The sequence below is a fragment of the Limanda limanda genome, chromosome 12 (genome assembly GCF_963576545.1).
Source record: "Limanda limanda chromosome 12, fLimLim1.1, whole genome shotgun sequence".
In the NCBI taxonomy this organism is placed as follows: domain Eukaryota; kingdom Metazoa; phylum Chordata; class Actinopteri; order Pleuronectiformes; family Pleuronectidae; genus Limanda; species Limanda limanda.
Window position 1 is genome coordinate 16432518 of NC_083647.1, and position 27576 is coordinate 16460093.

General features: G+C 44.1%; 1 protein-coding gene across 1 annotated transcript; it reads right to left on the reverse strand.

Moving 5' to 3' along the window:
* Nucleotides 1-232: 232 nt before the first annotated feature.
* On the reverse strand, nucleotides 233-25784 carry asap3 (ArfGAP with SH3 domain, ankyrin repeat and PH domain 3). The gene is made up of 26 exons (XM_061082477.1): nucleotides 25414-25784; nucleotides 21721-21793; nucleotides 18930-19075; nucleotides 17578-17652; nucleotides 16463-16512; nucleotides 15632-15755; nucleotides 14363-14448; nucleotides 13923-13998; nucleotides 12887-12973; nucleotides 12208-12317; nucleotides 11184-11253; nucleotides 11001-11088; nucleotides 10620-10668; nucleotides 8996-9162; nucleotides 8206-8339; nucleotides 7893-7984; nucleotides 7618-7798; nucleotides 6313-6398; nucleotides 6062-6177; nucleotides 5419-5486; nucleotides 4537-4644; nucleotides 3707-3920; nucleotides 2855-3134; nucleotides 2503-2728; nucleotides 1735-1866; nucleotides 233-1589 (listed from the first exon to the last, which is right to left on the reverse strand). Exons 1-26 carry the CDS (start codon nucleotides 25537-25539, stop codon nucleotides 1515-1517), a joined length of 3039 nt encoding a protein of 1012 aa, XP_060938460.1. The 5' UTR covers nucleotides 25540-25784; the 3' UTR covers nucleotides 233-1514.
* Between the last annotated feature and the right edge of the window lie 1792 nt (nucleotides 25785-27576).

The following is a 27576-nucleotide window of genomic DNA, read 5'->3' on the forward strand; positions in this document are numbered from 1 at the left end:
ACAAGACGACGTCAGCAGACTCCTGGCCACTTTGCTAAATCTCAGGAATGATTCGAACGGAAGTGAACGCCTGCCGCCTGCACTCATCCCTGTCAGTGTTTGTTCCAAAGCAAGAGGGACAGGAACCTTTCTGAAAACCAATTATGCAACTCCCTTCTTCTTCTTCTTCTTCTCCCTCTGACAAATACAACAGAAGACACACGGCATCAAATCAGGAGACGGCCACACGAAGTAACACTGTAATGATACAACTGTTTATGACGCACAACATTTTAGAAAAACATGTGCTATACACTGTACACATCAGTTAACATTTTAGACAAATATGTACAAACACATTGTGTAGATCTGCAGTGAAATTTTACATGTGGATATTTGTCACTGGTTAAAAAAGATATGGAGCAGTTACACGTCTCTTTCTTTTTCTTTCTTCCCTTAAGGTCTCTAACTAACATGTGTGTGTACAGTAAGTGCAAGTGAGCTTGTGTGGCTGGTGTGATGCCTTCAGTGAGTAACTGTGTGTTCAGTGGACACGCAGTTACTAACAAGCCCTCTCTAAGTGCCATCTCCTGGAAGAGCAGAGAGTCTTTTCCTTTTTCCTTTCCCCGCCCTAACACACCAACGTTATCCCAGGTCCTTCAGAGAGACAGATGGCTGGAGCCAGAAGAAACTGGATCCTCCTCCTCTTCCTCCTCCTCCTCCTGGCGCAGGCTGCGAGCCGTGCCCCTGTACAGTCAAGATGGCCGAGCTAAAGTTTCAGATCTCTCCTCCGGACTGCCCAGACGGCTGGCGTTCTGTTTGGAGACTGGCTGGCGAGGCCACTTTTACAGTCCCGGGGCAGGCAGGCTGCAACAGACACCGGGCAGGTCTGAACCGCACGGCCAGGTTCTCAGTATCCTGGGATGTGGAGGATGAGACGAGTTTCCGCTCAAAACAAAAGAGCAGCTTTATCCGTGCTCAGTAGCCGACTTGGTGAACACTTACAGCTCTGCCAGCTCTTCAGAGGATTTCTTCTCCCTGGGTTTAAAGTGCCTGAAAGGGTTGTGCCCTATACTTAAGTTTTGCCTGTAGGTACCGATCCTAGACATCTTAAAACACTTGCAGTATACTGTGTAATTAAAGGTTAAATGGATATTAGAGCAGTTTCCCTAGCCACAAATTATTTTGTACCTAATAGTGGTGGTTCATGGTTTAGACGACTGTAGAAACACATAGACCAACAGGGGGGGGGAAAGCACTGCTGCAAGTCATTGTAATAAAAGGCTTAATGGGGCTGTAAAACCCTGATGTTCCCTTTTTAGTTCCCAGAATGAGAACATGTTAAAATGTATAATCCCTTAAAAAGTCCTTTAAATCCTCAGGTGTCCCTTCGTTGGAGTTGGATCCAGGAGAATAACATTGTCCTCTCCTGGGGATTAATTCCGCTGTGGGATGATTAGGTTCTGGCGAGCATCCTATTCTGGTTCAGTTCTTCTAGTATGTTACTATACAATGTTCTCAAGCTTCCACGTCCCTCAGTCTGTCAGTTTGTGTACGTAGTTGACAGGAAAGGTCCCGGCCCTGGATGGTTCCCCCTCTATGTGACCGACCTGTTAGAATAGGAAAAAAAAACACATTTATGATTCAATTGAAAAATATATAATATAAAGTTCATATTTCACTTCACAAGCTCAAGCAAAATCCTTTGATTCGCAGCTGAAACTGACAGACTGAAAAAGTTTTAGTTGCACTTACCCACCAGTGGGGGTCATTGGTGGCCGTCACCACAATGACCTCATCTTTGAAGAAGGCCAGCTGCTCGGCGCTGACTGCTCGACAGTCCACTAAAGCTGTGACACGCTTGTGATGTGGCCGGCTGCCTGAGACCTGCAGGAGACACGTCACATTCAGATCGACTGAGAAACCTCACAGGCCTTTTATTACTTATATTTATACCTCTACTATATATCATATCATATTATATCATACTCTTTGTATATTCTTTGTATATATAAGTCTATATACACATATTTATACATGTGTACATGTTATTATTATTATTATTATATTTATTATTATTAACATATATACTGTTGCTGCCATTATTACTATATACCGCTAATATATTGGTATAATTACTATCATATATAAATATATATTATGTTATATTATATGCTATATATACTGTACTATTTTTCTATACTGTCTAACAATAACATTACCATCATATCATCAGTACTATTACCATCATCTTGCCACTGCACCTGATCTACCTATTTATCTTGTGTTTCTGTTTTTATTCTTTCTACCTCAATATTTTTTATTTTATTCTATTGTATTGTATTTTATTGTATTCAAATATACCGGCTGCTATGACGACTTAATTTCCCTTCGGGGATGAATAAGGTAATCTAGCTATCTATCTATCTATCTTTTCTGATTCTCCGGAGAGAGGAAAGTGATGACTGCGACACGGGGCCTGAATACGACAGCTAGAGGTTTCTGAGCGTGTGTGGCGGTTACCATAGCGTTCCTGCGGCGTCGAGGGGCACAGGTCACGGTTGGTGATGATGATGATGATGAGGAGGAGGATGATGAAGGGGCTGGAGCTGTAGCAGGAGCCGGGGTTAGGCCCACTAAGCTGCAGTACAGGTCCTCCTGGCTGCCCACGCAGCTCGGAGACGACACGCCACATTTCCCCTGGCTGCCTCCTCCACTGCTCCGGCGATACGACGTGGTCTTCTCTGAGCTGGAGAATGATCAAGAAATAACAACATTTAGACACAGTGTTAGCTTGGATTGGATGCTTCTAGTGTCCCTCTTTACACCTGATAAAAGTGGTCAAATGAAATGTGTACACCAGTTGCCATATTACCTGACAGGCCCTATGTGGTTCTGAGGGGATATCGGGGCGACACTGCTCTGAGACCCAGAGCCGGCCCCGGGTTGGCCCTCCGATGTCTGCCTCTGCCCCCTGAGCAGACCTCCCGACCTAGAGGGCCTCCCACCTTGGACTGGGGTCTCGGTGTTGGGTGAGGCAGTGCTGTGTCTCGCCTGCATCTGGGGACTTGTGGATTGGTAAGCCGGGTTAGAGCAACGTCTCAGGATGCCGTTTCCCTCCTGTGTTGTGACCGAAATCTGGGGGTCTGAGCGACCTGCGGAGGGAACAGAGGTCAAAACGTAGAACAAGACCGCACTGTGCTTTGGATCTGTTAATAAAAGCAACATTAAATAATTCATTGAGTTATTCACAGATTCAAAAATGGGTTGCCAAGATCTAAAATGAAACTTTGACTCTTTTATTTGAACTAATAAAGAAACAAGTTTGTTGAAAATGTTATAGAAAGCAACTGCATCGATTCAGATGATGCAAACAAACCAAGAACTACTGGCAGTGACATTTTTGTCAGCTTTCATTTTGCGTTTTTATTACAGGCTGCAAAAGAGTCACTAAACTGTTCAACACCAGCTGTTGTGTTACTTAATTTGGAAAATAGCTCTGACTTGGTGGCAGTGATCTACAGTGACTAACAGCTATTTAACCAAATGGGAGCATTCCAGCCCTTTGGTACAAAGCTAGCTTTACCTAAATGCATTATTGTAAGATTGACATTGTTGAGACCTGATCTCTTATGACTGAAAGTTACTCATCATTCTAGATGAATACATATGAAGTTTCAATTCTTTACAGGAGTATTTACATCATTTTTTAAAGACACTAGCTCACCTCTCTGGATGGACTTTGCTGGCAGCGGTGGGGCCCCTGATGCTCCAGAGGGGGCACTGTTGGCAGGTGGATTTTTGTACAGGAAGTCCAGATTCTCGTAAGTCTGACAAGGCCGGCTGCCTGTACTCATGTAGGCCAGACTCCAGCGGGAAAAGGAGGTTCCACCGCTTCCATTCGAAGCCAGGGGAGATCTGTTTTTGGGCAAAGGGCTCACCTGGAGGAAAGAGGAAATTCACAGGGTTGAATTATGTGGTTTCTTTGGTTAATTCAAGGTGTGAGGGATTCTGAAACAGAGGCTGTGCTATAAATGTCTAGAAACTTCATGATACAGGATGTTGTGAACTGGGACACCCCAACCTTCCAACACAGCTGCAACCCATTTTACTTTGGCAATTGACACTAACACATGTTAAGATGTTTAATTTGATAAGTTAAGTTAGGAAAAGCTGTATATTTTGTAAATGTTTCACATGACACATAAGCTAGGCTGCTTTAATTGGCTCAAGATAATAATAACCCTTAGATGTTAGACCCCACAGGTTCCTTCTCGTCAGCAGCGTGGTAAGATGCTGGTTGGTGCAGGTACGAAACTAAACCGTGGCTTAAAAATCAAGGTCTGAACCAAACTGTGGTTTAAGAGAATCGTCACACCCATAGATCTTTTTTTCTATCCTATCCACTTGAGCAGAGTGATGTGGAAAACCCCTGTAATGTTTTTCTCGATTCTCTGTAACGACTTTTTGGCAGGGGGGGGTGTCCGGCCAGGTGTGTGTGTGTATGTGTGTGTATGCGTGTGTGTGTGTGTGTGTTTGTGCGTGTGTGTTGTTTACCCTCTCATCCAGGTCATCCTCACTGTCATACAGCTCCTGAGACTGAGTCTCCCACATGAACTCCACATGGATCTGAGAGTTGAACTTCCCACTCTGGGCCAGCTCCAACTAAAACAGACACAATCACAAACACTCTGAATACTGATGCACGAATCAAGGAAAACAGAAAAGATGCAGTGTACTGTGTATTTGGCTAAATCCACAGAATTTATATTTCTTATCTGGTTTATTTTAATTTTCTTGGCTGTAGGAACATAAAGGAGCACAAATATTTTAACGTCTCTGTAGAGAGTTTCTGAGATCATTATAAAAGAATGAAGAAGAGTACAATTTACATAAAAACTATTTTGGGGAAATCAGTTGAGGGAAAAAGAGCTAGGATATGAGAGGGTTAAATTAAATTACTGAAATAAAACTCTCCTCGCTCCAGATCAAAAGAAAAAAAAAGATTATTTCAAAGCAACTTGAACTCAATACGGCCGATGAGCAAAAAGGAGGCACTTTCCTGGCGTAACCTTTGATTGTTAAACAGTAGGCCTGCGAGACAAGGATGTGCACAATCAAACAGGATATTACACAAAGCAGGTCTGAGTCAGCAGGGCAGATGGCCGGTAAGAAAATAAAACCAGTTTATGAATGATGCACAGTGGGACCAGATGAGGATAAGATTCCTCGTCCTGGGAGCGAGACCTGAGTCCTGAGCTCGGCTGCACGGGGAGTTATTTCAAGCTTGTGTCTCGAGCTGTGGAGATTGTCTTGGTTGGTTTCTGGAGTTGACTTTGTGGTTTTGGTTTCTAAATGTTGCAGCTCTGATTTCTCTGTTCTCTGTGGTCTTTGAAAATATGAATTGTAATTAAAATTAAAAGAGCACTGAGTTCTCACCAGGTCGACGCATTGTAGGTGCTGCAGCCTCCGAGCGATATCGAGAGCCGTCTCTCCTGCTGAATTCACTACAGGAAAAAAAAAATTGTTATAACATTTGATAAATTAATTGATTTTACAACGAAATTAGTAGCAAATCATTACAGAAAATAGTTTCTTTTTGCTATAAATAACAATGCAGATTTGTTTATATTTGTATTGGGGTATGAAGGTGTATGAGTTTGTATATAAGTATAAATATATATATATAGCTTTATTTTCATTATTTATATTGTATCTATAATAACATATCTTTTTTGTACATTATATTCAACATAGAGCACAGCTTAATTATTTAAAGATATGTGGGAAGCTGGTTAAGTACAAGATAATAATAAAACTTTTTTCTTCTTTGTTTGTGTAATTTCTCTTTTTATTTATTGTAAATATATAAATAAAAACAAAGACATACGACCAAACAAGATAAACTGAATCATTGCACAGAGTATAGATAGTAGTATGGAAATGTTACAAAAGAAATACGTATATTTATATTAATAAATTGTGTGCGTAAAAAGAGTATTCGCTGAAGTGAAATAGTTTGTGAGTGCACCGGTTTTTTTATATAAAACACAAAGAGGTTTAAGTGCATGGTGTAATGTACCTGTGTGTAGAGCTGCCTTTGCTTTGAGCAGTAACTTGAGAGACTCGGGCTTGTGGTGCAGGACGCTGTAATGCAGAGCCGTGTTCCCTTCTGCTGTTCTCTTCTCCAGACAGTTGCTGTAAAGTGAACATACAGTTCAGTACAGATGCTGCTGTACATCCCCAGCTTTTTTCTATGTGGGTCTAATAAAACATAATCCTCTTTGTTCTAGGGAGCCACAAATCATACTTTAATGTTCATCATTGTCTGACCTGTTCTGACAAAGGAAATCCACCAGCGACAGAGAGCTTCTCTCCTCCAGACGCACGGCGAGATGAAGGGCCGTCTCTTTGATCCCCTGCAACAGGAAGAAGAACACAAACAAATAAGATCACGTTTCTGACCCTCAAGAGATTATCCATTTGTGCGCAGCATATGTTTTTATGTCAAGGTCACTATCAGTCAATTGCAGCACGTTATTGACGATCAGGTCTACTGACATGCTGGCAGAATAACAACTATTTATTACTATTTTCACCCATCTGCAGTTGTTTGTTGATTTTGTTTGTGACCAAGATTACACAAAACCCACTGAACAGATTTCCAGAAAACTTGGTGGAAAGGAGCCGGAATGGGTCAGAAAGGCCTTCTTTTTTTTTTTTTACATAAACACCATTTTTCCAAGGAACAATTCACTGATCTCTAATAAAACAATCAGGCACATTTTTTGTGGACGGGTTTTTATGAGAATGTACAATTTGGTGCAGCTTGATTGAGTTTAAAAGGACTTTTGGGCCTTGGCAGGGGGGGGGTCCAGTCCACTGAGAGCCGTTCTGGTTTGTGTGTTAAAAAATTTAAGGAGGATTTGTCTATGTGAAGTGAAAAAGGAAGTGCATAAGAAAGACAGAGGAGTGCATGTGTAATTCAATGAGCTTGTCTCACTTGGGACATGAGCTTTGACCTGAAGGCTGAAACAATAAATGAGGTCCGACCAAAATATACAAACATGAACGCACACACACATACACACACACACACACATACAGAGAGATGACGGTGGTGTTACGGACTTATGCTGAACAGGAAGTCTGTGACAAGAGGCTAGGATGTGATTAAAGAAGAGAACGAGGGGTTGGAGAGACGCAGCTGAAGATGAGAGGAAAAGGGAGGAAAAGACTGAATTAAAGGCCAAAAGAAATGGAACGGCCTCAGACTACCCACCCACATGAACCATACACACAAGACGACAATTAACACATGCTTCACATACTGTACCTATCCACACACCACCTACACACTGTGTATGTCATTGTTCAACACTGTGGGGATTGCTATTTTTAGTCCCACTCCTTCAGTGTCAGTGGGAAGTTTTGTAAAGCATCTCATAAAGGCAGGGCGGGCGGCCTAGTCAGGAAGTTGCTGTCATTCACACTAAATCCACGACATATGTGAGAATCTTAAGGAGTTTCCATTCAGGTTCGTGACGTGCACTCCCTCCCTGACAGGATACATGTCAGCAAGAAGTGATGTGTGCTCAATAATGTGTGAATCCATCTGCGACTGTGAATGATCCTCACCTGTCCGTCGGGTGGCGTGTGCGGTTTGGCCAGGTCGGCTCCCTCGGCGTAGAGCTGAAGGAGAGTGGTGATGTCACGACCCTTCACGGCGTCGTGCAGCCGGCCGGGGTCGGCGTCTTCTCTGCGCAGGACGTACCGCCGCTCGGCGTATTTGGACACGATGTACTCCTTTCTGGCGTTCCTGTTTGGTTAATACACGGATTGATGAAAAATAAAGTACAGCATGTGCCTTGTGAAGAATCAGATTTTGGGTTTAATTGAACTCAGGGACTCACATGTCACTTATTGGCAGCGGTTTGACAGAGTCGTTTGGAAGGCCCGCCTCCATGATGTCATTGAATCTGGTGTTGCCAATACTGACGGCCAACTGGAGAGAAACACAACGCAGCCACAGAGACGTGACAGAAAGGAATTTCAATGACAGGCAGATGGTTACATTATGTGTGTAATTAGGAAATCTTGACAACAGAGAATCCATCGGGGTTCTGTCTGGGTTTTTGTGTGTGTGTGTGTGTGTGTGTGTGTGTGTGTGTGTGTGTGTGTGTGTGTGTGTGTGTGTGTGTGTGTTTCCATGTGTGCAGTTAGTACCAGGAGCTCAGAGGTGCTGAGCAGGTCCAGAGTGAGAGACTGGATCCTGGAGTAGTGGACACCCAGCTCTCTGTGGATCCCGGAGCACTCGATACAGGTCAGGATGCCCAGATTCGTGGACAGCCATGTTGGATCTAAGACACGACGAGCAAAAAGAGCAGACCGTGAGGAACGCACAACTCTCCGAAAAACACAGCTCGAATTGATGGTTACAGCAATTTTCAGACATGAACTTTGGGTCCATATGAGCAAGACATTGTCTGGGTGATATTAATTCACATCAGGACAATGCCCAGTACGTCCAGACAAGAGTTGGTGTCTGCATAGATCATAGCAGGATGGAGAATATGACGTAAAAAGTCCGCTGTACAAATCATATGTTTGCATTTACAGCACATTGACACCTGCACGGGTCCTTATCGGCAAAATCTCTTCAATCTTTCCAAATTTACATCTTTGTCTAGGTCTTCTACGTGTATGACACCTCTTTTTCCTCCTGTGATATTTGTATTTGTTTCTGGTTTATTTTTTCTCAGTTGGTTGGAAGCGTCTTCATCACGCGGTGTATTTTCCTGCTGTATTGTCACTCAGATATTTTACTGGGACTCTGGCAGGAAACATTCCAGAGAATGTCCCGAGCAAAAGATTCGGACATTTGCCTTCTCGCTTACAGCCCCTCTGGAAAATATCAGGAGTGTCCAGACTTGGGTGCATGTCTGAAAGCAGCTTATGAACATAGATTTCCACATTAAATTCTGCAAATATCTTCAACAGCAGAGAGGGGACTGACCTGGAGCTCCGCAGTCGGCACAGCCCTCGTTGCCAGGCATGTGTCGCAGCTCGGCGATGATGGCTCGGGACAGCTCCTGCAGCCCGCTGTCCTGGAGGTGGAGCTGGTCTCCTCCCAGCGCTGTGTTCAGGGCCTCCTCCTTACTGTTCTGCAGCACTGACACCCAGCTTCAGTACAGACACACACAGAAAAACAGTGTTCACACAGAGCTCGCCGCATCAAGGGCAATCTTTTCGCTCTCATCTCCTGAAGATTGAAAGCATTACACAATGTTGCATGTGTTTTTTTTGTTGTCATCATCACTCTCACTTTCTCAGCTTTCATGTGATTCAAACGGATTCTCGATTCTTTCATATCTGAAGCTTTGGTACTTCCTCCAAACCTCTTCTATTCCGTCCCTCACATCAAAAACGTCTGCCAGGAGGCCCACACACACAAGGGCAGGGCAGGGGACAGAAAGCCTCCACACGCAACCACATCACAACACAAAATAACACACTGAGCTCGCTGGCTTGGTCCCACCCCTCAGCAGCTGGGCTGGGGTCTGCTGGAGGGCAGCTTTTCTTCAGTTTCTCTCCCTTTTTGTCCTTAATCGGCTCTGCTTGGTCCTTCACCTCCGTCAGGATCAGAACGCTTTACACCACCTCACTACACAACCTTTGTCTTTCTATTTAACTCCTACCTTTGTACACCTCTCTTTCAAGTGGAGTTATCTGTCCATTACGGGCCTAAGCTCACATAAAAGTGTTTGATATGTCAAAACTTACACAGCGGACTAGAAGGGCACTCTGATACCGCTGATTAACTCAGCACAGGAGTTTTTTCTTTCTGTTCTTTCTGACGTCTCGACAACCGAATCCCTCTGACCTCACTGTCTTACCAAATTAGCGCTTTCAGCCAGGTGTCATGTTTCCATCACTGCCGATTGGAGCCACTGCCGAGAAAAACCCATGTCTACTCTGGAGTCATTTGACCCGGGAGTGAATGCTGATCGTATCCATTCCCATTGCTGACAAAAGCCAGATGTTAGCAGGTGTTAGTGGGTTTTTGAAACAATGGACAAGGGGCTTCAGAGCCCAAATGTCAGCCAAGGTTAATGCCCTTTCTCGCCATGACAAAGCAGCGACATTAATTATCTAGACTGTGGCAGCCCACCTTAATTTAATTTGCCCTGGCACAAGACCCAAACTTTCTTTTCATGACACATTTGATCTCTTACTTGTTGATTTTGCGCTGTTGTTGCATTCTATAGCTGTTTCGTCACTAACGTTTTTACCGTCGCAGCAGATGCACCCACGAGGGGTTGGCAATGCAGTTCTCTTCCTCATGTGAGGACTTGTCTTAAACTCTTTAGTCTGTGTACCTGTCGTTAAGAATCTGCTGCTCATGACAGTTTGTGTTTGTGCAACCACCACAGAGTGAATGAATTCTATGGAAAACGCTGCAGACGAAGTGAAACAAAATTCCTGGATCTGCCCACAGAAATGTTTCTTTCCTGGCGTATATACCGCATCATTCGACCGAGTTTCGTGGTAATCCCATCTGTGGTTTTTGCTTAATCCTGTTAAGTAATAGACAATACAAAAACAAAAACATAAAGCTAACATGCAGCTTCGATGCTTACATTAAACATTCCTGCTCGTCTTCTGCCTGGAAATGGTATGTCCGATTATCTGCAGAGAAAGAGAAATGAAAGTTAGATATTGTCAGTTGCTCTTGAAAACCTATGGAATATAAGTTGAAGTAGGGGGGGGGGGTTCAAATGTGGAAACAAAGTCTGCATTTCCAGAATTGGCATAAAACAAACCCGATGCAAAAAAATCATCTGTTCCACTTCGCAACTGTGTCCCTCTGGTTTCTACCCCGAGTTAAATGTGTTCTGTTCTCAATTTATATATCGTGGGGGAGCGAATAGAAATATGTTCACACAGCTGCACAGCAGAAGGCTGCAGTGATAATACGTCGAGGGTAAAGTGTAAAGGTCAAAGCTTAGGAGTGAACCTACGAGTGACCAGGTCAAAGGTCCTCCTGTCCTCTGGGTTGGGCCGCACCTGACAGGTCAGGAGGTTCAGCTTGGCGGGAGGGCGATTGATCTGATGGCATTAAAACACACACACACACATATGTCAGTGTGCTCTAACATATATATTGGACAGATTTCAATTGACACTTTGTTGTGTGTCCTCACCGTGCTGTGGGAAATCGTCAGGCAGCCAAATTTGACGCCGCACTTCCTCTTCTGCCACACCTTCCTGATCCTGCAGGTTCAAATGTCAACACAAAAGGCCCAATTACACTTTGTGCACATGATGCTATTCATTTTAATGTGTGGATGGGTTCAGTGCAGGTCATCAACTCGAGCCCTGGGTGTGAATAGTGAGGATGGAACAAACTGTGCCCGCTCAGCTTACTCCTGTTCACGGTGTTTCAATCTTCATTATCTGGATTGAATCAGGTAAAATGGCTGAGAGCCTTCCGTTTCGTGTCGGTGGCCTGAGGAAAGTTTACTCCCGTCTCACATTCGCCCCACTGAACCACATCTCCTGTCCTTATCACAGCAATCTAGCAGAGTGTGTATGTGCGTGTGTGTGCATGTGTGTGTGCATGACTCAGAAGTTGGATCTGCTCACTGAGCGAGTCTGCCAAGAAGTTCCACATGAGGGGCCCCTGCCTGAATCTTCATCTCACGATAATGAAGACCAGCTGGGGTCGGCAAAGTTTGAGTTCCCCCTCTCTTTCTCTCTCCGACTTCTTACCGCAGTGGAGAGTTTTAAAAAGCTGTGTTTTTCACTTTAAAAATAAAATTTACTGTAATTTGAACCACTAAAAACGTGGCCTGGGTCTTTCTGCATGTTCTCCCCGTGTCTGCATGAGTTTGGGGTTAGGTTAACTGGAGACTCTAAATTGGCCCATTGGTGTAAATGTGAGTGGTTGTTTGTCTCTAATTGCCCTGTGATACCCTGGTCCATTCCATCTCTCTCTCAATGTCAACTGGGATTGGCTCCAGCTCCCCCTGCGACCCTCAAAGGATACGCAGTATTGATAATTGGATGAACAGCAGAAATACTTTACAGGTTCTGCACAAGTTTGTCAATGAGCTCGGGCAAAATAAACCTTTTAATAATATTATATACATATATAAAACATCTAAACATGACAGGATGCTTGTAATCTAATCAGATATACAGACAGTAGCAAATCATTTTACACACCCGTCACTCTTCTTGAGCAGAAAACCCGATTTCTCCGTCCCATAGGTTTTGTTGCCCTGTGGCTGGTGGATGCTGTATCCATTGCCAGAGTTCTTCCTGTTCAGATACTCCTGCGACACAAACAGGGATTTAGGAGTTAACTTCTGCTCGTATCAAACTTAGGGCACAAGTATTGTTGTAGAAATCGACACAGTAAAGCTGCTCTTAGACATTGGGCACTGATTTCCGGATATTTTCCTGAAATCTCTGGGGTTTTGAGAATTCCCAGCAAGTGAGTTGATGACGATTCCAACATGCGACGGACACAAAACCCCAAAAACTAACATATCATAAAGATAACAAATATCTCAAGATGAGGGAGGGGCCGTCAACCTGGAAAGACGATAAGATTCAAGAGCTTTTTGGTGATAATAACTGATGCTGGTGTTGATGCTATAAACACAAACATGTGATTTCCGCAGTGGATCTCCTGGAGATTCTCCTGTTGTTGTGAACGTGTCTGACCCGGAAAAACTCCTGCTGCTTTGTTTATATGTGAGAGGCCAAGTCTGGAAAAAGTCTTGACCCACATTTCCCAGAGTTCATATCTGAAAACAGCTTTAGAGTGCAGATGTAGAAAAAGTCCTTTACGGTACTTTGATGATATGAAATGATAATGATATATTATGAGGAAGTTTACCTCTTTCCCCTCCACTTGGAGAAGTAATCTGAGAGAATCCCTCAACTGAGTGAGTTGTTTTACTTCCTCGTCCTGGTCCATACGCACCTACAATACACAAAATACACACACAGAGACACACAGTCAGTTTATTTAAGTGAGGTTGAATGAAATGTAACGATTTGGAAGAACAGCCTCGGCTCATTTACAATGTTTTGTTCGTGTGATTTGTTCCGAGAGTTGGGTGCGGAATGACAACACATGAGAGCTTTGTGTGCAATAGTATGAATAATGCAGAACAGAGCTCTGTACTGGTGTGTGTGCACTCCCAAGAAGTTGTGTTTTTATTTCTATAAGCAGAGTGTACAGTCTTGTATCCGGCACAACTTAATTTAAATAAAATATTCAAGCTTTTCCTCCCTGGGAACCAAAACGCATGATTCAATCTGAACAGCCTTCTCGAGGTCTGGCATGTCTGAGCGGGTCCGTGATCTGCCCCTGAAGAACCAGAAAAACCTCTAACGTTCCAGCACCACAGTTAACAGTCTGTTTCCAGTGCTCCGAAGGAAGGGGAAAAAAAAAAAAAAAAAAGGGAAGAAGGCAAACGTTGTGCAGCCTGGAAACCAGTCAGAGTGGTTGGAGAAAAAAAGGTGTGCAGAGGGAAAAGAATGAAAATGAAGGGATGCTTTCGGTTTCATCTGTGGAAACGTAGGGGGGGGGGGAGGGGTGGGGGGGATTTCTGGGAATATATGCCAATAACAATCTCCTGCCTGTGGGTTCAGCCGGGGGGGAAAGTTCCAGAGGAGAGTTTCGGCCGTTGTGAGAGAATGAAATAGTGCTGCAGGAGGCACTAAAACACCAAGTGATTTACAGCCGGAGCTTTACTGCGAGTGTCTCCTCGGACACGGTCTTGCCTGACGTTTGTCAATGAGCAATGGATGACAAATGTGTGTGGGTGGTTTTGGGGTATGATAACATCAAAATGTGTTTTTTAACCCCTTTTAACACTGACGGATGCGATGCAGGTTCAGATAAAAACCGGCTGCAGTTTCTTTACCGTGTGCACGGAGGCGGCGAGCTTCTCGATGAAGGGAGCGAGATTCTCTGCCGCTTTCAGCCCGTCCTGAAAGAAACTGAGATCAGAAAGAAAAGAAGAGCAAATGCTGAGTCATGATGGTACTGAGGTCCAAACATCCCAGTTCATACCAACCAAAACATCGCATGCTGAAGCTGTATAAGCAACTCCGTTCCCACATGAAACCCTGGGTATGATTTAAATGGGTAGATGGTTAACACCAGTAATAATAGCTTCCAGAAGGCAGAGAAAAACCAAAAGAACCTCCGCTGCTATTCAAAAGCCCTGCCTGCACCCAGGGGCAGAAATCCAATCCAAGTTCTTTTAAGTTCAGAGAAGAAAAAACATAATCTTGTTCTTATTTCACACCTAGAAACAGAATGGACTAGACCCAAAAAAGGCGGAGCAGTGCCGGGACCGACCTGAGCTGCGCCTGGAAATATTTGACGAGGCTCTGGAGAAGATCAGGACCCTGACGCACCTTCAGCTCCTGGATCTTCAGAAGATACTAGAAGCACAAACACAGAAAGTTCAAAAACAGCTCCAGAAACAGCAGCTGTCCACGGAAAAGGGAAAAAAAAACATGACGTCTGAATATGCAGATTTTCACATCATTCAAGGCTCATCCTAGATTTTCACCCTCCATGAGAGCATCTCCAGATTATTAACTTTTGGAGTTAATCTATGAAAGATCAAGGTCGACAAAATATGGTCTGAAAAGCAAATTTTCATCAAGATACATGAATTATTCGCTGGTAAGATTGTAAAAATGTTGAAAAAATGCCTCCCAATGAAAGAAAATGGGGTTTTTTTGGGAGTCATTTTTCTTACAAACAAATATACAAACATGACATCATCAGAAATGGCAGTAAAGTTAGCATCATGTGATGGGGGTCTGTACAGCGTGGGCAGGCGGTGCATCATCCCTCTGATGCTTTTCACATATTCTACTTTGAGCAAGTTTATATAAACTTTGCTCAACATTGTCTCTGAGGTCACACACTTTATTTAAACACTACAGCCAATCACTGAACCTTGTAGACAAAAACTGGAAAAAGACTCTTCATTTAAAACACAGGCGTACTTCAGTTTATGCTTTATTTCAGATATTATTAAACTATTCTTGGTTTTAAAGGGCATTAACATTAAACTACAGGGTTTTTAAGACTCTTTGTCTGCGTGGAGGAGGAAAAAAGAACAGACAGAGAGACGCAGGGCGGAGGAGAGGCTGCAACAAGTGGAAATTCCATTGTCCCTGCCTCTCCTCTTTGTCTCAACAGCTGGTCTCAGTAAAGAGTTGGACCTTTTTTCCCTCTCAGGGTTTTCTCCTGCTACATGTGCACTAGGAGCCGGGACCACACCTCCTGTCTGTAACAACACCGCCAGTATCTTTCACAATAATTCCCCCCAATTTAGCTTTCAGGTGTGGGCCATAAAGCTGTTTAATCTACCTTTGAACTGCAGCCTGTAATGTTTACGACGCGGCTCTACTGCAACTCAACCAACTGAAGCTGTTGTTTGACTTTCTGAAGCATATGTTCGTACTGGAGAGACACGGGCGAGGGAGCCATCCAGTTGACCATGCACGGAATATGGAATCCAGGAGGCAGACCACCCGTATGTGCTAAATCAAGCCCGACCCCAGGTATGTGAAAGGTGTCTGGTGTTTTGACTGGCACGCATCCCCCCACCTCACACATTTGCAGCTGAAAGGACCTCCTCTCTCTCTCCATGTCCTCCCCGCCGTCTGATCCCTCCGTCCTGATCAGCCCCAGCTGCCTGGTCTTCTCCTTGCGCTCCTTCTCCAACTTCCCTCTGGTGGTGTGAGGGAAAGGGAGAAAGAATGTTATCCCTCCATCATTTATAAACACAGTGTGTGTCCCAGCTTTTCACTGACAGTCTAATCAATTCCCTCTCTGTAATCATTAACTATCGGAACATTTTATGTTGCTTCTTTTTCCGTCAGAAACTGAGCGGCCTTCACTTTCCCCATGAGCCAAATTTCAGAGTTTGGGGTTTACAGCACATTGACAGCTATTGCATCTCGTTGTCTTTGCTAGTTGACACCTCATTTTCCTCATTGTGTTCGAGAAAATATCTGGAGCAACTGACTGGGACCAGTTGGGTTCTCACATACTTCCCCTCTGGTAGATTTCCAAACTTCAGTGCATTTCTAAAAGCAGCTCTAGTGAGAGAGATATCGGGAAATTGGATGAAAGTGGAGATGTGGAATCTCTCAACAACATTATAAAACAATTTAAACCACCATGGTTATGTAATGGAGAATGACCATGGGGGAATGAAGTGTTTATCACATTTACCTCTGCTGCTGCATTCACCTCTATAACCAACACTAGAAAGAACTAGAAATGTAAACGTGTGACATGATTCTCCTCAGGCAATAATGTCTACGTAGGGCTTCAGTTTCTCTTCTCTCTTGAAAGCGAAGAGGCTTGAAGATGAAGAACGAGACTGTAATCAAACACTGGACGCATCCAAGTAGTAAGACTATAGGTAATTACATTTTGATGTCGTAGTCCTTCCAGCTCTTCTCCATCTGTTTCTTGAGCTCCTGCAGAAGAGAAGAAGAAGAGTGCTGTCACTGTTTGTGTATATGTCACTGTATATGTTCCTATAGCCATAGAATGGTGTTTAAATTATCAATAAAGTACTCTGAAACCTCCCCCGTAAATTATGCCAGAGGCACACACAGAACCGGTGCAATATTTGAAGGTGTGGGTATACTGGTGATAATCCGAGGGGGTAGATCTAGACAGTTGATCCGCAGACACACGATTACTCACATGAAGCTAACTGGTTTGCAATCTGACCTAACAGGATTTCAGCAGCGCGCCGACGTTCCTTCAGTCACAGTGACTCTATTCTTCAGCTGTGGAATCAGCTGTTTGAAAACACAGGGCAGTGACGGCAGCTTACAGAAGCATTCGCCTGTTATTACTCACGCGTCTGTCGGCTGCACTGGCAAATCGAGAAAAAGGTCGAGCGCTGCCTGGGACAGACTGGTTCAGTGTGGGGGGTGTAGCTCTGTCTTACTCATTAATCTGCATAAACAGCCTTATCTTATCCACTGTAACATATTAGCAGACTCAGCGTCTGCAGCACAGACAGACAGATGGTATTGTCTGCTCCAAGAGGAAATCCATATTATCCAATATTTGATTAATTTTGCACCGTAAAGCCAACACGTATAAACACAGATCTCGGTCTTCCTCAGCTTCTTGAGCACATGTCCTCACAGGGCTCGGTTTGCTGGCTCCTACCACATCAACAAGGGCCTGGTTGAAAAATGTATCTGTGACTTGATCTGAATTGTTGTTTATTTAAGTACAGAGATTTTATAAAAGATTTACATTCCCCAAAGGGTTTGAAAATAACTTGATATAATATAACTTTGTTTATTTAACGCGCTTATTCTCGTGTACAGCGATAACTCGGTCTCTCGTGCACTAGTGACGCTTGATGGCGCTTATTAAACAATTGTCTCACACTAACAGTAAAATATCAATCTCTGTGTTAGAACAAGGAAATAAAATGAAATCATCATGGTGTGTGTGCATCAGCTCAGCCGGCACAAGTCTTATCTATTAGCAAATTCGAAAGAACTTCTCAGACTCACTATTCTGCTGTCGCGGAGCTCGGACTTCAGAACGTTTTCCAGAGGAAAAGCCATGATGTTGTTGAGGTTTTGTACCTGATAAACACAAGAGCAGAGGAAATGAGTAAAGAAAGTCCAAAACATACAAAACAGACGGATCACATATCCTTCAATATGAGCAATCACACTTACGTTATCTCCCTACAGAGTAACTTCTGGGAATTAATGAAACATGGTGTTTTGGTCCTTTTGAACTGGTGACTCATCAAAAGCAAACAAACTAGAATGGCACTCAGTGGAGCGCATATCTCAAACATGTGGAAGTTGAGTTTAATTTGATTCAAGATTAAACTTTCTTCCATCATGTTCCTAGTGAGAATGAGTCACAAAACAAACAGCAAACGCTGAACAGATTGCATGTTACAGCACAACTTAGTTTAAACTATACAATTCCCTCATGAACATGCAGCAGGGCTACATGTATATGTCAGCTCCTGTCCACGTGTCTCCAGCCGACCACTCTTCAAGTCCGGGGTTCATGGCTCCTGGTGGACTACAACCATTCTCCTGACAAAATACTGTCCTAACTCTTCCCTGAGCTGAACGCCTCCATGGGATGACCTCCACATATTGACACAAGAAGCCTGCAGATTGTTTTGGTTGGCATCCAGGAGCTGAGGTAACTAATAGGTAATACATGGCATTCTGACAGAGGGAAATACCAACTCCCAGAGTCAACACATGCATCAGCGTGTGATGGATGGATCGATGCACGCGCGCCTGTGTGCAGGCAGACAGGCGGACGTGCAATGATCCCTCACAGGAAGCACTAAGGGACACGCTGAGGTGGATTTTGTAGTATATCATCCTCTTGTTAGTTTTTTGGACCCACTTACTTTTAACATCTGTAAGGCCCAGTCTCCCCTGTGAGGGTTTGATTGACACATGGGAGGGACTGTGTCAGACAGGGTGTGTGTGCGTGTGTGTGTGTGTGTGTGTGCGCCCTCACACATGGAGGTCTGGGATGAATTATCATCGTCATAGAAACTATCAGTGGGAGGGTTCCGGACTGCCTCGTATTTTAAAAGTCTTGAGCGTTAAGAAGCCTGCAGCTGGTGAAAACTCCTTTTCTCCCATGCATTCAGTCACACACACACACACACACACACACACACACACACACACACACACACACACACACACACACTGGGATTTGGACCCATGTGAGAGCAGCTTCTCTTTCCATTTTCCACTCTCTTTTCTTACTCCTCAAAAGGTTTTGTTTGAACTCTCTGGTAAAGACAGCTTGTTTGATCAAACATCCCCCTTTTCCCCATTCGTCCACACTCTTTCTCCCCGTCCTCCTTCCTCACCAGGTTTTTGAAGAGGGCGGTGACCTCTCTGGTGAAGACAGCCAGGTTGAGGAAACCTGTGGAGACCTCGTTGTTGTCCTGGGTCAGATGGCTGTTCCCCAGGTTCTCCAGCACCTCGGTGTACTGCTCTTTGTTTTCCACGTGGGCTGAAAAACAACACGCATGCACACACATAATGAGTACAGACGCGGAAAAGCTAAAGTGACGTGTGCAGAAAGTCTGAAGAAGGGAGAGCATTTTGAACAAGACAAACATGTGGGACAAATTAGTCCTGGTTTCCACCCATCCTGGAACAGGAGACAGACGCACATATAGAGAGAGAGACATGCTTTTCTTCGGATTATAGGTCAGTGTCTAATGTTATAGGTCACTTTCCCAAGTGTCATGACCTCAGTCTGTGGAAAACGGCTGAAGGAAAAGAATCTGAGCTCTGGCCGGCACCGCTCCAGTTTACATTGTGCTAGACGAGCTTTTACCCTAAAGCTATTTGGACGTGAGGCTTAGACGACGACTTCAAATAAACACAAGGCACAATTTAAGCCACTGAGGTCGTCATATTCAATCAACAAAGATGGCCACCTGACGAACGGTTATAAACAAATGTGTGTTCGCCGCAGTCGTCCAGAAATACCTTATCTGGCGCAAGGAAAAAGGAAATCCTTCACTGGCGGTTTCACACTAACAATTTAACAAAGAAGTCAAGGAACAGATGGAATCAGTGCCCGTAGCAGACTAAACACACAAAAGCAGAAAAAGGCAGAAGAGTTCATGCTCCAGTTTTCCACAAAAATATAAAATAGACTTTAGAGGGACAGACACAGTTTTACTAAATGGCTATAAAGCAAAAATGGAACATTTCAACTGACGGCCAAATTATTTATTTAAGTAAAGAATGAGACACTGCAGGATGGAGTAGGCTGAATCAAGGAGAGCAGGGAAGCTGAGCTGTTGAGGCTGCCTGGTCTTTAATGAGACTTCCTTGAAAAGGTTTACATGCTCTAATGTTAAGAAAACACATCAGCTTCCTCATCCTCATTTCAACCTCTGTCTGAAACGCTTGGTTTTAACTGGTCCGGATAAAGCCCAGTCTGCTCTGATTGGCCAGCTGGCCCCATTCTATTGTGGTTGGACAACCACTTTCGGCTTGTAAACGAAATGTCGGAATCAGCTCTTGTGACGAGATGTTTCAGGATCTTCAGGGTATTTTCTTTGCGGGAGATGAGCTTCCTCTACCACCGACTTTGTTTGATTTCCAGACTTTTTGCATTTACGAAAAATATACAACACGCTTGAGGAAAGAAAAATCTGTAAAGCATCACATGTCTAACAAACAACACGCGTGCATCTATCAAACCACAAACAGCTTAGTCACAGAGGAGCTCAGAGGATGAGTTTACCGCTGACCTTTACCAGACACCAGCAGAGCAACTCAACTCTTTGACTCCTCTGCCAGAACACACAGGGACTCACAGGCCTCGGCGTCTTGGCAGAGAGAAATGGTGCTCAGCGGTTTATGGGAACAGAGAACTGAAGAAGAGAACATCTCGCCATGTGTCAGTGTGTGTGTGTGTGTGTGAGTGTGTGTGTGTTTACAAGCGCAACACAGCGAGGGGCCGTGAGCGCAGTATGGGGGGATGTGTCTTTATATGAATGCTGAGTCAGACCGTCAATCAGGGATTACCATCAGGACTGATTAAGAGGTTCAACAACCGCAGCGAACACATATGATTCTACTTAGAAGCAAAGGAAGAAATGGTCGAAAAGCAGAATCATCACGGAGCAGGTCTCTGCGCTGCTGCCGGGATCTGGTTGCCTAATCCTGGGCAGCTGCAGCTCTGACTCACTTTTACTGAAAACCAAGAGTTGAAGCCTCGAAAATGGGAAGCAGACTTGAAAGCGAGCTCAGAAAAACAACTTCAGGATATGTTGCGCAGTTTCTCGCTTTCTCCCGCGCATTTCTGAGGTGAACACTCACATCCTATGCACGTCCAGTCCTGAGAGATCGTTAGAGGACACACACTCACAAAGCAAGAACTTAGCGACCCCGTGGATCTGTCGAGCGGCCGAAACCGCACATACCATTTACCTTAAACACAGATACACACCGCAAAGGCCTACACTCTGCATAGATGTAAACACAATCACTCATCATCCTACGAAAACCCATTCCCATAACAAGGGGCCTCCCTCATAAACAACACTGCCCGCACGAGCCCGGTGATGTCATCTGGACAAGGCTTGTACAGTGAATTATCAGGAGGCTCCACTTTGCACTGGACTCCTCATCCTATCGTCATAGAAACTGACCTTAATCTGGAAAAACTCATTGCTGAGCTAAGGAGATAAACTTCGACATGAAAAAGAATCGCGCAATGAATGCACATCTTCGTCGGTGTCTTCCTCATGTAAGGCACCTCTTTTTCAACTTGTGATATTTGTAATCTCTCAGTTTTGTGTCCCTCACGTGTTAGAACCGTCCCTGGCCCAAACTGCTCAGACATGTTCAGGACATGTTACTAGGGGGCGGACAGGAAACTTTCCGGATAATGCCTGCAGCACCGGACCTGGATATTTGCTTCGTCACACCAAGCCCCTCAGGAAAATTTCAAGGGATATGTCAGGAGTTCAAAAACAGCTACTGAGCTTTACATGTCAAAGGATTTATCACCTTGACATTTTAAACCACATCCACTGACGAAGATTGATATGTCTGTAAAAGAGCTGGCAGACAGAATTTCAGCAGTTTTGTTTTTTTCAAACTAGTCGTGTGCTGTCGTCATTTGACACTTACAGAGTCCAGATGTGTGTATAGCTTTGATCATCTTCTTCATCTTCTGCAGAGTCGTGTGGTCCATCTCCAGAGACTGCAACAAAACAACGAGACAGAGAGATGTGTGAAATTAAATATAAAAATAAATCAATAACAATTGACAATGTCTACATCCTAGGTATCTAGAAAAAAGATAAAATCCTGTTTCCATCTATATGTCAATATTGACATGTAGTGTACATTTTCTAAGGTTTTCTACTTTTTAAGTAGGTGGCCCAAATAACTGAGATAGAGCAAGATACATTGATGGAAAAATCCTGTAATTGCAATACTACCATACTAAAGTATATAGTATTGATTGATTTCCCTAAACAGCCTAATTTGACACATTGATTTTTGATAATAACTTTGTCAGTTGCAGTATCATCATTCATTCGTCCATTTCTACTCCTGTCTTCTCTCCCAATGTGTAGGTTATCTGTTGCAACCTTTCATGAAAGTAAGATATAGCACTCGGCTGTTCTCTCTTGCTGCTTGAGGTTTGACAGTCACTATTTTCATGTGATAGATTATGCTTGCTTTTCTCACGCTGAGTGAGTGAGACGAAGAGGTGAGTCACCACCTGCCCACAAAACAATCATCTGTCTTGCACCGTCACGGAATGAGGTCACCGGGCTAACTTCACCTGTCTGAACACTGACACATCAAAACCAGACCGAGGTTCCTCTGCAGGAAATGAAATCTTTCCCCGACACATGATATAGACAAGACGCACCATCGTCAAGTGGCCCCATTGTATTTGGACGATCAACCTTTTCCACACCAACAAGGTTTGAACTACATCCTATTTATTCTCCCTGAACAGGCCCGGTTGTTTGGTGAGGTTAAGACACACGGGTACTCCACCTACATGCTACCAGAAATAGCTTTAATGAGCCAGTGATTTAGACTTAACAGACACTCCGCCTTGTTGGGATGTTTACAGTCCTTCCTGGTCCAGTCCACTCCCTGGGTGTTAGTAGACTAATTAAAGAGGCGCTGTGGGTGTTGTGTAATGTGGCTTTTCAGACGGTGAACAGGAAAGTGATTTAGTGGAGGCTGGAGATGGGAGTCGCTGCTGCTGCTGCTGCTGTAGTTTCCTCAGCTTGGTAAATTAGATAATCAGTGGAAACAAGCTGCTGCAGGTCAATGAAAACAGGTTGTGTTTAATCCAATTTTGTGAAATACATCAGGGCACATCAACAATTCATCCATCAGTCGGAAATATAGACTGTATATAAAGAGGGACAATGTGTCTCCACTTCCTCCCACTATCCAGATCCGAACGCCATCACGAAGAACGCCTCCTGAACTGGGATCCAGCTCAAGTCTTGAGCTTCACTGATTGGGGGATGGAACCGGCTGTGTACATGTGCGGCCGATACGCCCACCTGACCAATCACGAGTCAGCCTCAACTGGCAATCAAAACATGAACACTTGAACAAACATCCGTGTGATATACCTAAAATGACAGAGACCTTCTTTCAGAAAAAACATTTGATGTGTATTTTGAAAGTTTGATCCATGTCACATCCAATAACAATAATATGGAGGAGGCGGGATTTAAGACCTATGCTGCCGCCAGCCACCAGGTGACGATAGAGATGCTTTGGCTTCACTTTTGCGGCGCTGGCATGTCGGCCATCTTCATATTTAGCCAAACTATCTAAGAACTACACACACATCCCTTCACTCAGCGACTCCGCCCATTGAGTGAAGTGATACTGAGAACCTACTGTGTCTTAACATCACGTTATTGTGACTGAAAACAGGTCAGCATACACCTGTTGTGTGTGTGTGTGCGTGTGTGTGTCAGCGGGCAGCAGAGCATGATATTTCATGACTAACTGATACCTGATCCTCATTTACCGTATTAACAAGGCATGATGACAGACTCAGCTGCAGAACAAGCAACAATATTCGATTTCATCATATTCCTGTGAACTAGGAGAAAACGTTAGCTCTGTTCTGATGAAAAACACTGAAGCTTCCAGCTGTAGGAATTCAAACCGTTCTTCATACCCTCCCCGTTTTTCCTCGTTTATCTTCATCTATAATCCGGAGTAATAAGTAACAATCAGCTGAGTGTGTGTGAGGGTAAATGGGGTCTCTGTCTCCCTGGCTGCTGCCATAACCCACACACATGCCCACACATTACCCTGGCCATTAATCAAGCCTATCCCCGCTGAGCTGCCTAAACATTATAACCATAGATCTATCTATAAAGGGGCTATTGCATCTGTGTGTGTGTGTGTCCGCCTGTCTGTCTGTACATGTGTAAGATTCCAGCGTGACCCTTCCCAAGGCAGCTATTCAAGCAATTTTTTCCAGTGTGTCATAGCCATAAAAAAGGGACATTAGTCCAAGATAAATACATCAGACAGCTGTCTGTGAGTAAACCCTGAAATCTGCTGTCTCCATCTCTGATCACTTGTCACAGTTTCAAGCCAGGAAAGTTTTAATAAGAACCTTTCATCTTTCATAGGCTCCATATATTTGAAGGTACTGCAGTCAAAAACCCTTGCATAGGAAACTGTATCACTTTCCCATATGACATAAAAAATAAGCCACAGTTTGTTGATTCAAACTAATGTGACATCTGTCTGAGAGCAGGAAGACTCCACCTTGGGTCACTCTACATCAGCGAGCTGTGATGTTTTGTCACAAGTCGACGTGCAAGGAAGATAAACCCTGTGTGCACACTTGGATTATTTGTTTTATGGCAGAGTTCATGTGCAGCCTCCCTCCGTTTCCTCATATGCAAGCTTAGAGGGAGCAGATTTCAAACAAACACACGCAAACGTGCACACACACACACACACACACATGGAGAGACCTCAAACAAGCTTTGAGCCAAAGTACAATTTCAAACAAAACAGTCACAAGCTGGCCTTCACAGGCAGGCCCTGCAAGCATGGTCAAACATGTGTGTGTGTACGTACTCACAAAAACAATATCTGTGTTGTGTTGTGTGTGTGTGTGTGTTCTGTGTGGGTGTGTGTGTGTCCCATCTTGAGTCTGACTCCCCTCAGACCTAAACCTTCTGTTTGCAACCTTACCTTGAGTAACCTCTACTTCTCTGCTGAACCAAGCCTGAATGCATGGAATGACTACAAACGAAGCTCTCAACACAAACAGAACACACGTACACACCCATTGTGTGCATGTGTGTTATTCTACAGACAAGCAGCACAAAAACCATGAAAGGGTTTTTTGTCCTAGATGTTATTTTAAATTATCTAAACACACTGATCAGAACCACATATCACTATATTTCAACGCTACACACATGCATTACTATGCAAAATGTTGAAATGTCTTCAAACTTAAAATAAATTATAGTATGGCATTTATCGTGATAATTATCGATATCGATAGATATTAAATGTCTATCTAAATGTGATATTTGGCCATATTGTACAGCCCATTCCAGTACGTGCACTGTAAATAGTCCTGTAGCAGTATGTGCATATTATTATTATTATTATAATAAAGTTTTTGCAGGAGCAGTTTGTCAGTGCAACATTGCATGTGTACATCTAGTTGGACAAAGATGAAGGTTCCTCTGAAGTGTTCTAAGAGAATCCTGGTGAGTTAGTGAGAAGCACAATAAATAGCGCAGCTCCACAGGTAAACAACAACAAAAAGGCGCACGACCCTGCACCCCCCCTCACCTCCTCCACGGTGGACACCGTGCTGCGACAGTCGCTCATCTTCGCCTGGAAGCTCGAGGTCCCGGGTGAAGACAGGTCCTCGTTCGTCAGAACCACAAAGTCGGAAATGCTGATCCGCTCCGGCATGTTTCCTGTGAGAAGACGGATCCAGAGAATCCCTGGCGAGGAAAAGTGAGGGCAAAGTTTTTACGCGCGCCAGTAAATCCCCATCTGAAGAAGCAGGGACAGTTTAATCCTCCAGGGCGCACAGACAGGGGACTGGAGACAGGCTGGAGACAGGCTGGGGTCCGGTCCTCTCGGTGGGGCACGTCTGAGAAGTTGGGTTCGAGGGGGAAAGTATCCTGAAGACCAGACCTGAGTTGTGAGAGAGCTCAGCCAATCTGAGAGCGTGGAGGTGAATCAGCGCTATTGTGCGCCCAGGGAGGGAGGGGGCAAACTCCAGCATCACGTGGGAATGTTTGTGCTATGTGTGTGTGTCTGTGCGTGTGCGTGTGTGTGTGTGTGCTCATTTGTGTTTCCTCTTCGGGTTAATAGTGATCAGATTACGTTTGCGGTTAGTTATGAATTGTCCATGGTTGAGGCTGGGACAAAGTTTTGTTTAGGCTGTCCTCAATGAATGGAAGTCAATGCAAAGTCCTGATAATGATGGCTGCACAAACCTGTGTGTTCATTACTTCTGCAGGACCTTTTCCAGGATAAACCCTGACACCTTGTCAAGACCGTATCCTGGTCCTAATGAGGCAAAATCGAATTTCTGAGGTCCTGGTTTATTGGTAAGATGTTAATTGTGGTTAGTGTTCTGTCTGAATTGGTAGTAGTTAAGGTTATGGATCAGCTATGGGTTAGACCGTCCACAATATGTGGAAGTTGATGCAAAGTTCTGATACAAATAGTTTTGGACATTTTGGGAAAGTGAGGGCATGTGTGGTTGGTCCTCACTAGCTGACCGACTTTCAATGGGCTGTTTGAAGACTTGATTTTAGAGTAAGAATGAGGTTTGTTTAGTGTGCAGGGTTACGGTCAGGCATTGATTTGTGATGGTTGAGGTTAGGATAAGGATAAGGAGCTAGGGAATATGTCTGTGTGTGTGTTTGTGTCGACCACAGACGCTAAGTGAGGACATTTTGACCGGTCCTCACTTCTTCAACGGGCTATTGGAGGGTTAAGACCCTGACAACTTGCTTTTATTGTTTGGGTTAAAAATTGTTTTGGTTAAGGTTTGGGGGCGATACATCCAAACACCCGCAGGTCTTCAGTAGGCGCAGGAACAGATCTATATTTGACCCCCTGTTACATAGAGAACACTGGGGTTAGGTGTTGGGGGAGTGGGTAAGGCAATGGGTTAGGATGTGGAATTAAAAAGTGAAAAATAAAAATGAATGGGTTCATATACAATCTGTTTGGTTTAGGATAAGAGTTCCAAGAGTTCAGGTTTGGCATTTCGTTGCGATGGTTAAAGTTAGGATGTGGGGCTGGGGAACGCATTATGCCAAAAGCTGTCGTCACTAAGATAGAAGTACAACAATGCATGTGTGTGTGTGTGTGTGTGTGTGTGTGTGTGTGTGTGTGTGTGTGTTAGTGTGTGTGTGTGTGTGTGTGTGTGTGCCCTCCTCTCTCTTTCATTGTCACTTCTCATTTCTATGCAGACTCCAGAGAATCTGCAGTGTGGTCGCCATGGTAATGCAGAAAGCCTCATTCACAGACTGAACTGAAGGAGAGGAATTTGAATGGATGAGGTGATGTAGTCAAGGCTGAGAACTGCTGTGAGGCTTATCACACGATAAGCAAAAACCTGTGTGAGAGATGAAAACACCCGTTTCTAAGACTGATTTGGGGCTTTTGCACAAAACACAACTGTAAAGCTAATGTATCATTAGTTTAGATGTGTGTAAACTCTTTGCTCCCTCTGCCTGGTTGAGGCTCCAAAGCTCCTTCTGCTTCCTTTTCATCTCGTGAAAAGGAATTTTTCATTCAGCGAGGATTTCGGCGGGTCCCTCCTCCTCGCCGACCTTCTCCAGAAATCATCTGACAAAGTGAAAGCAAAGAGAAGGGGGGGGACAAACCTGCGAGAGCTGCATTAGAGCTGCGTGAAGGACACAGCTCCTGCATGCCGAGCATTGTCAAGCCTGTAACAATGCAAAGAGAAGAGTATCACTGAACTTA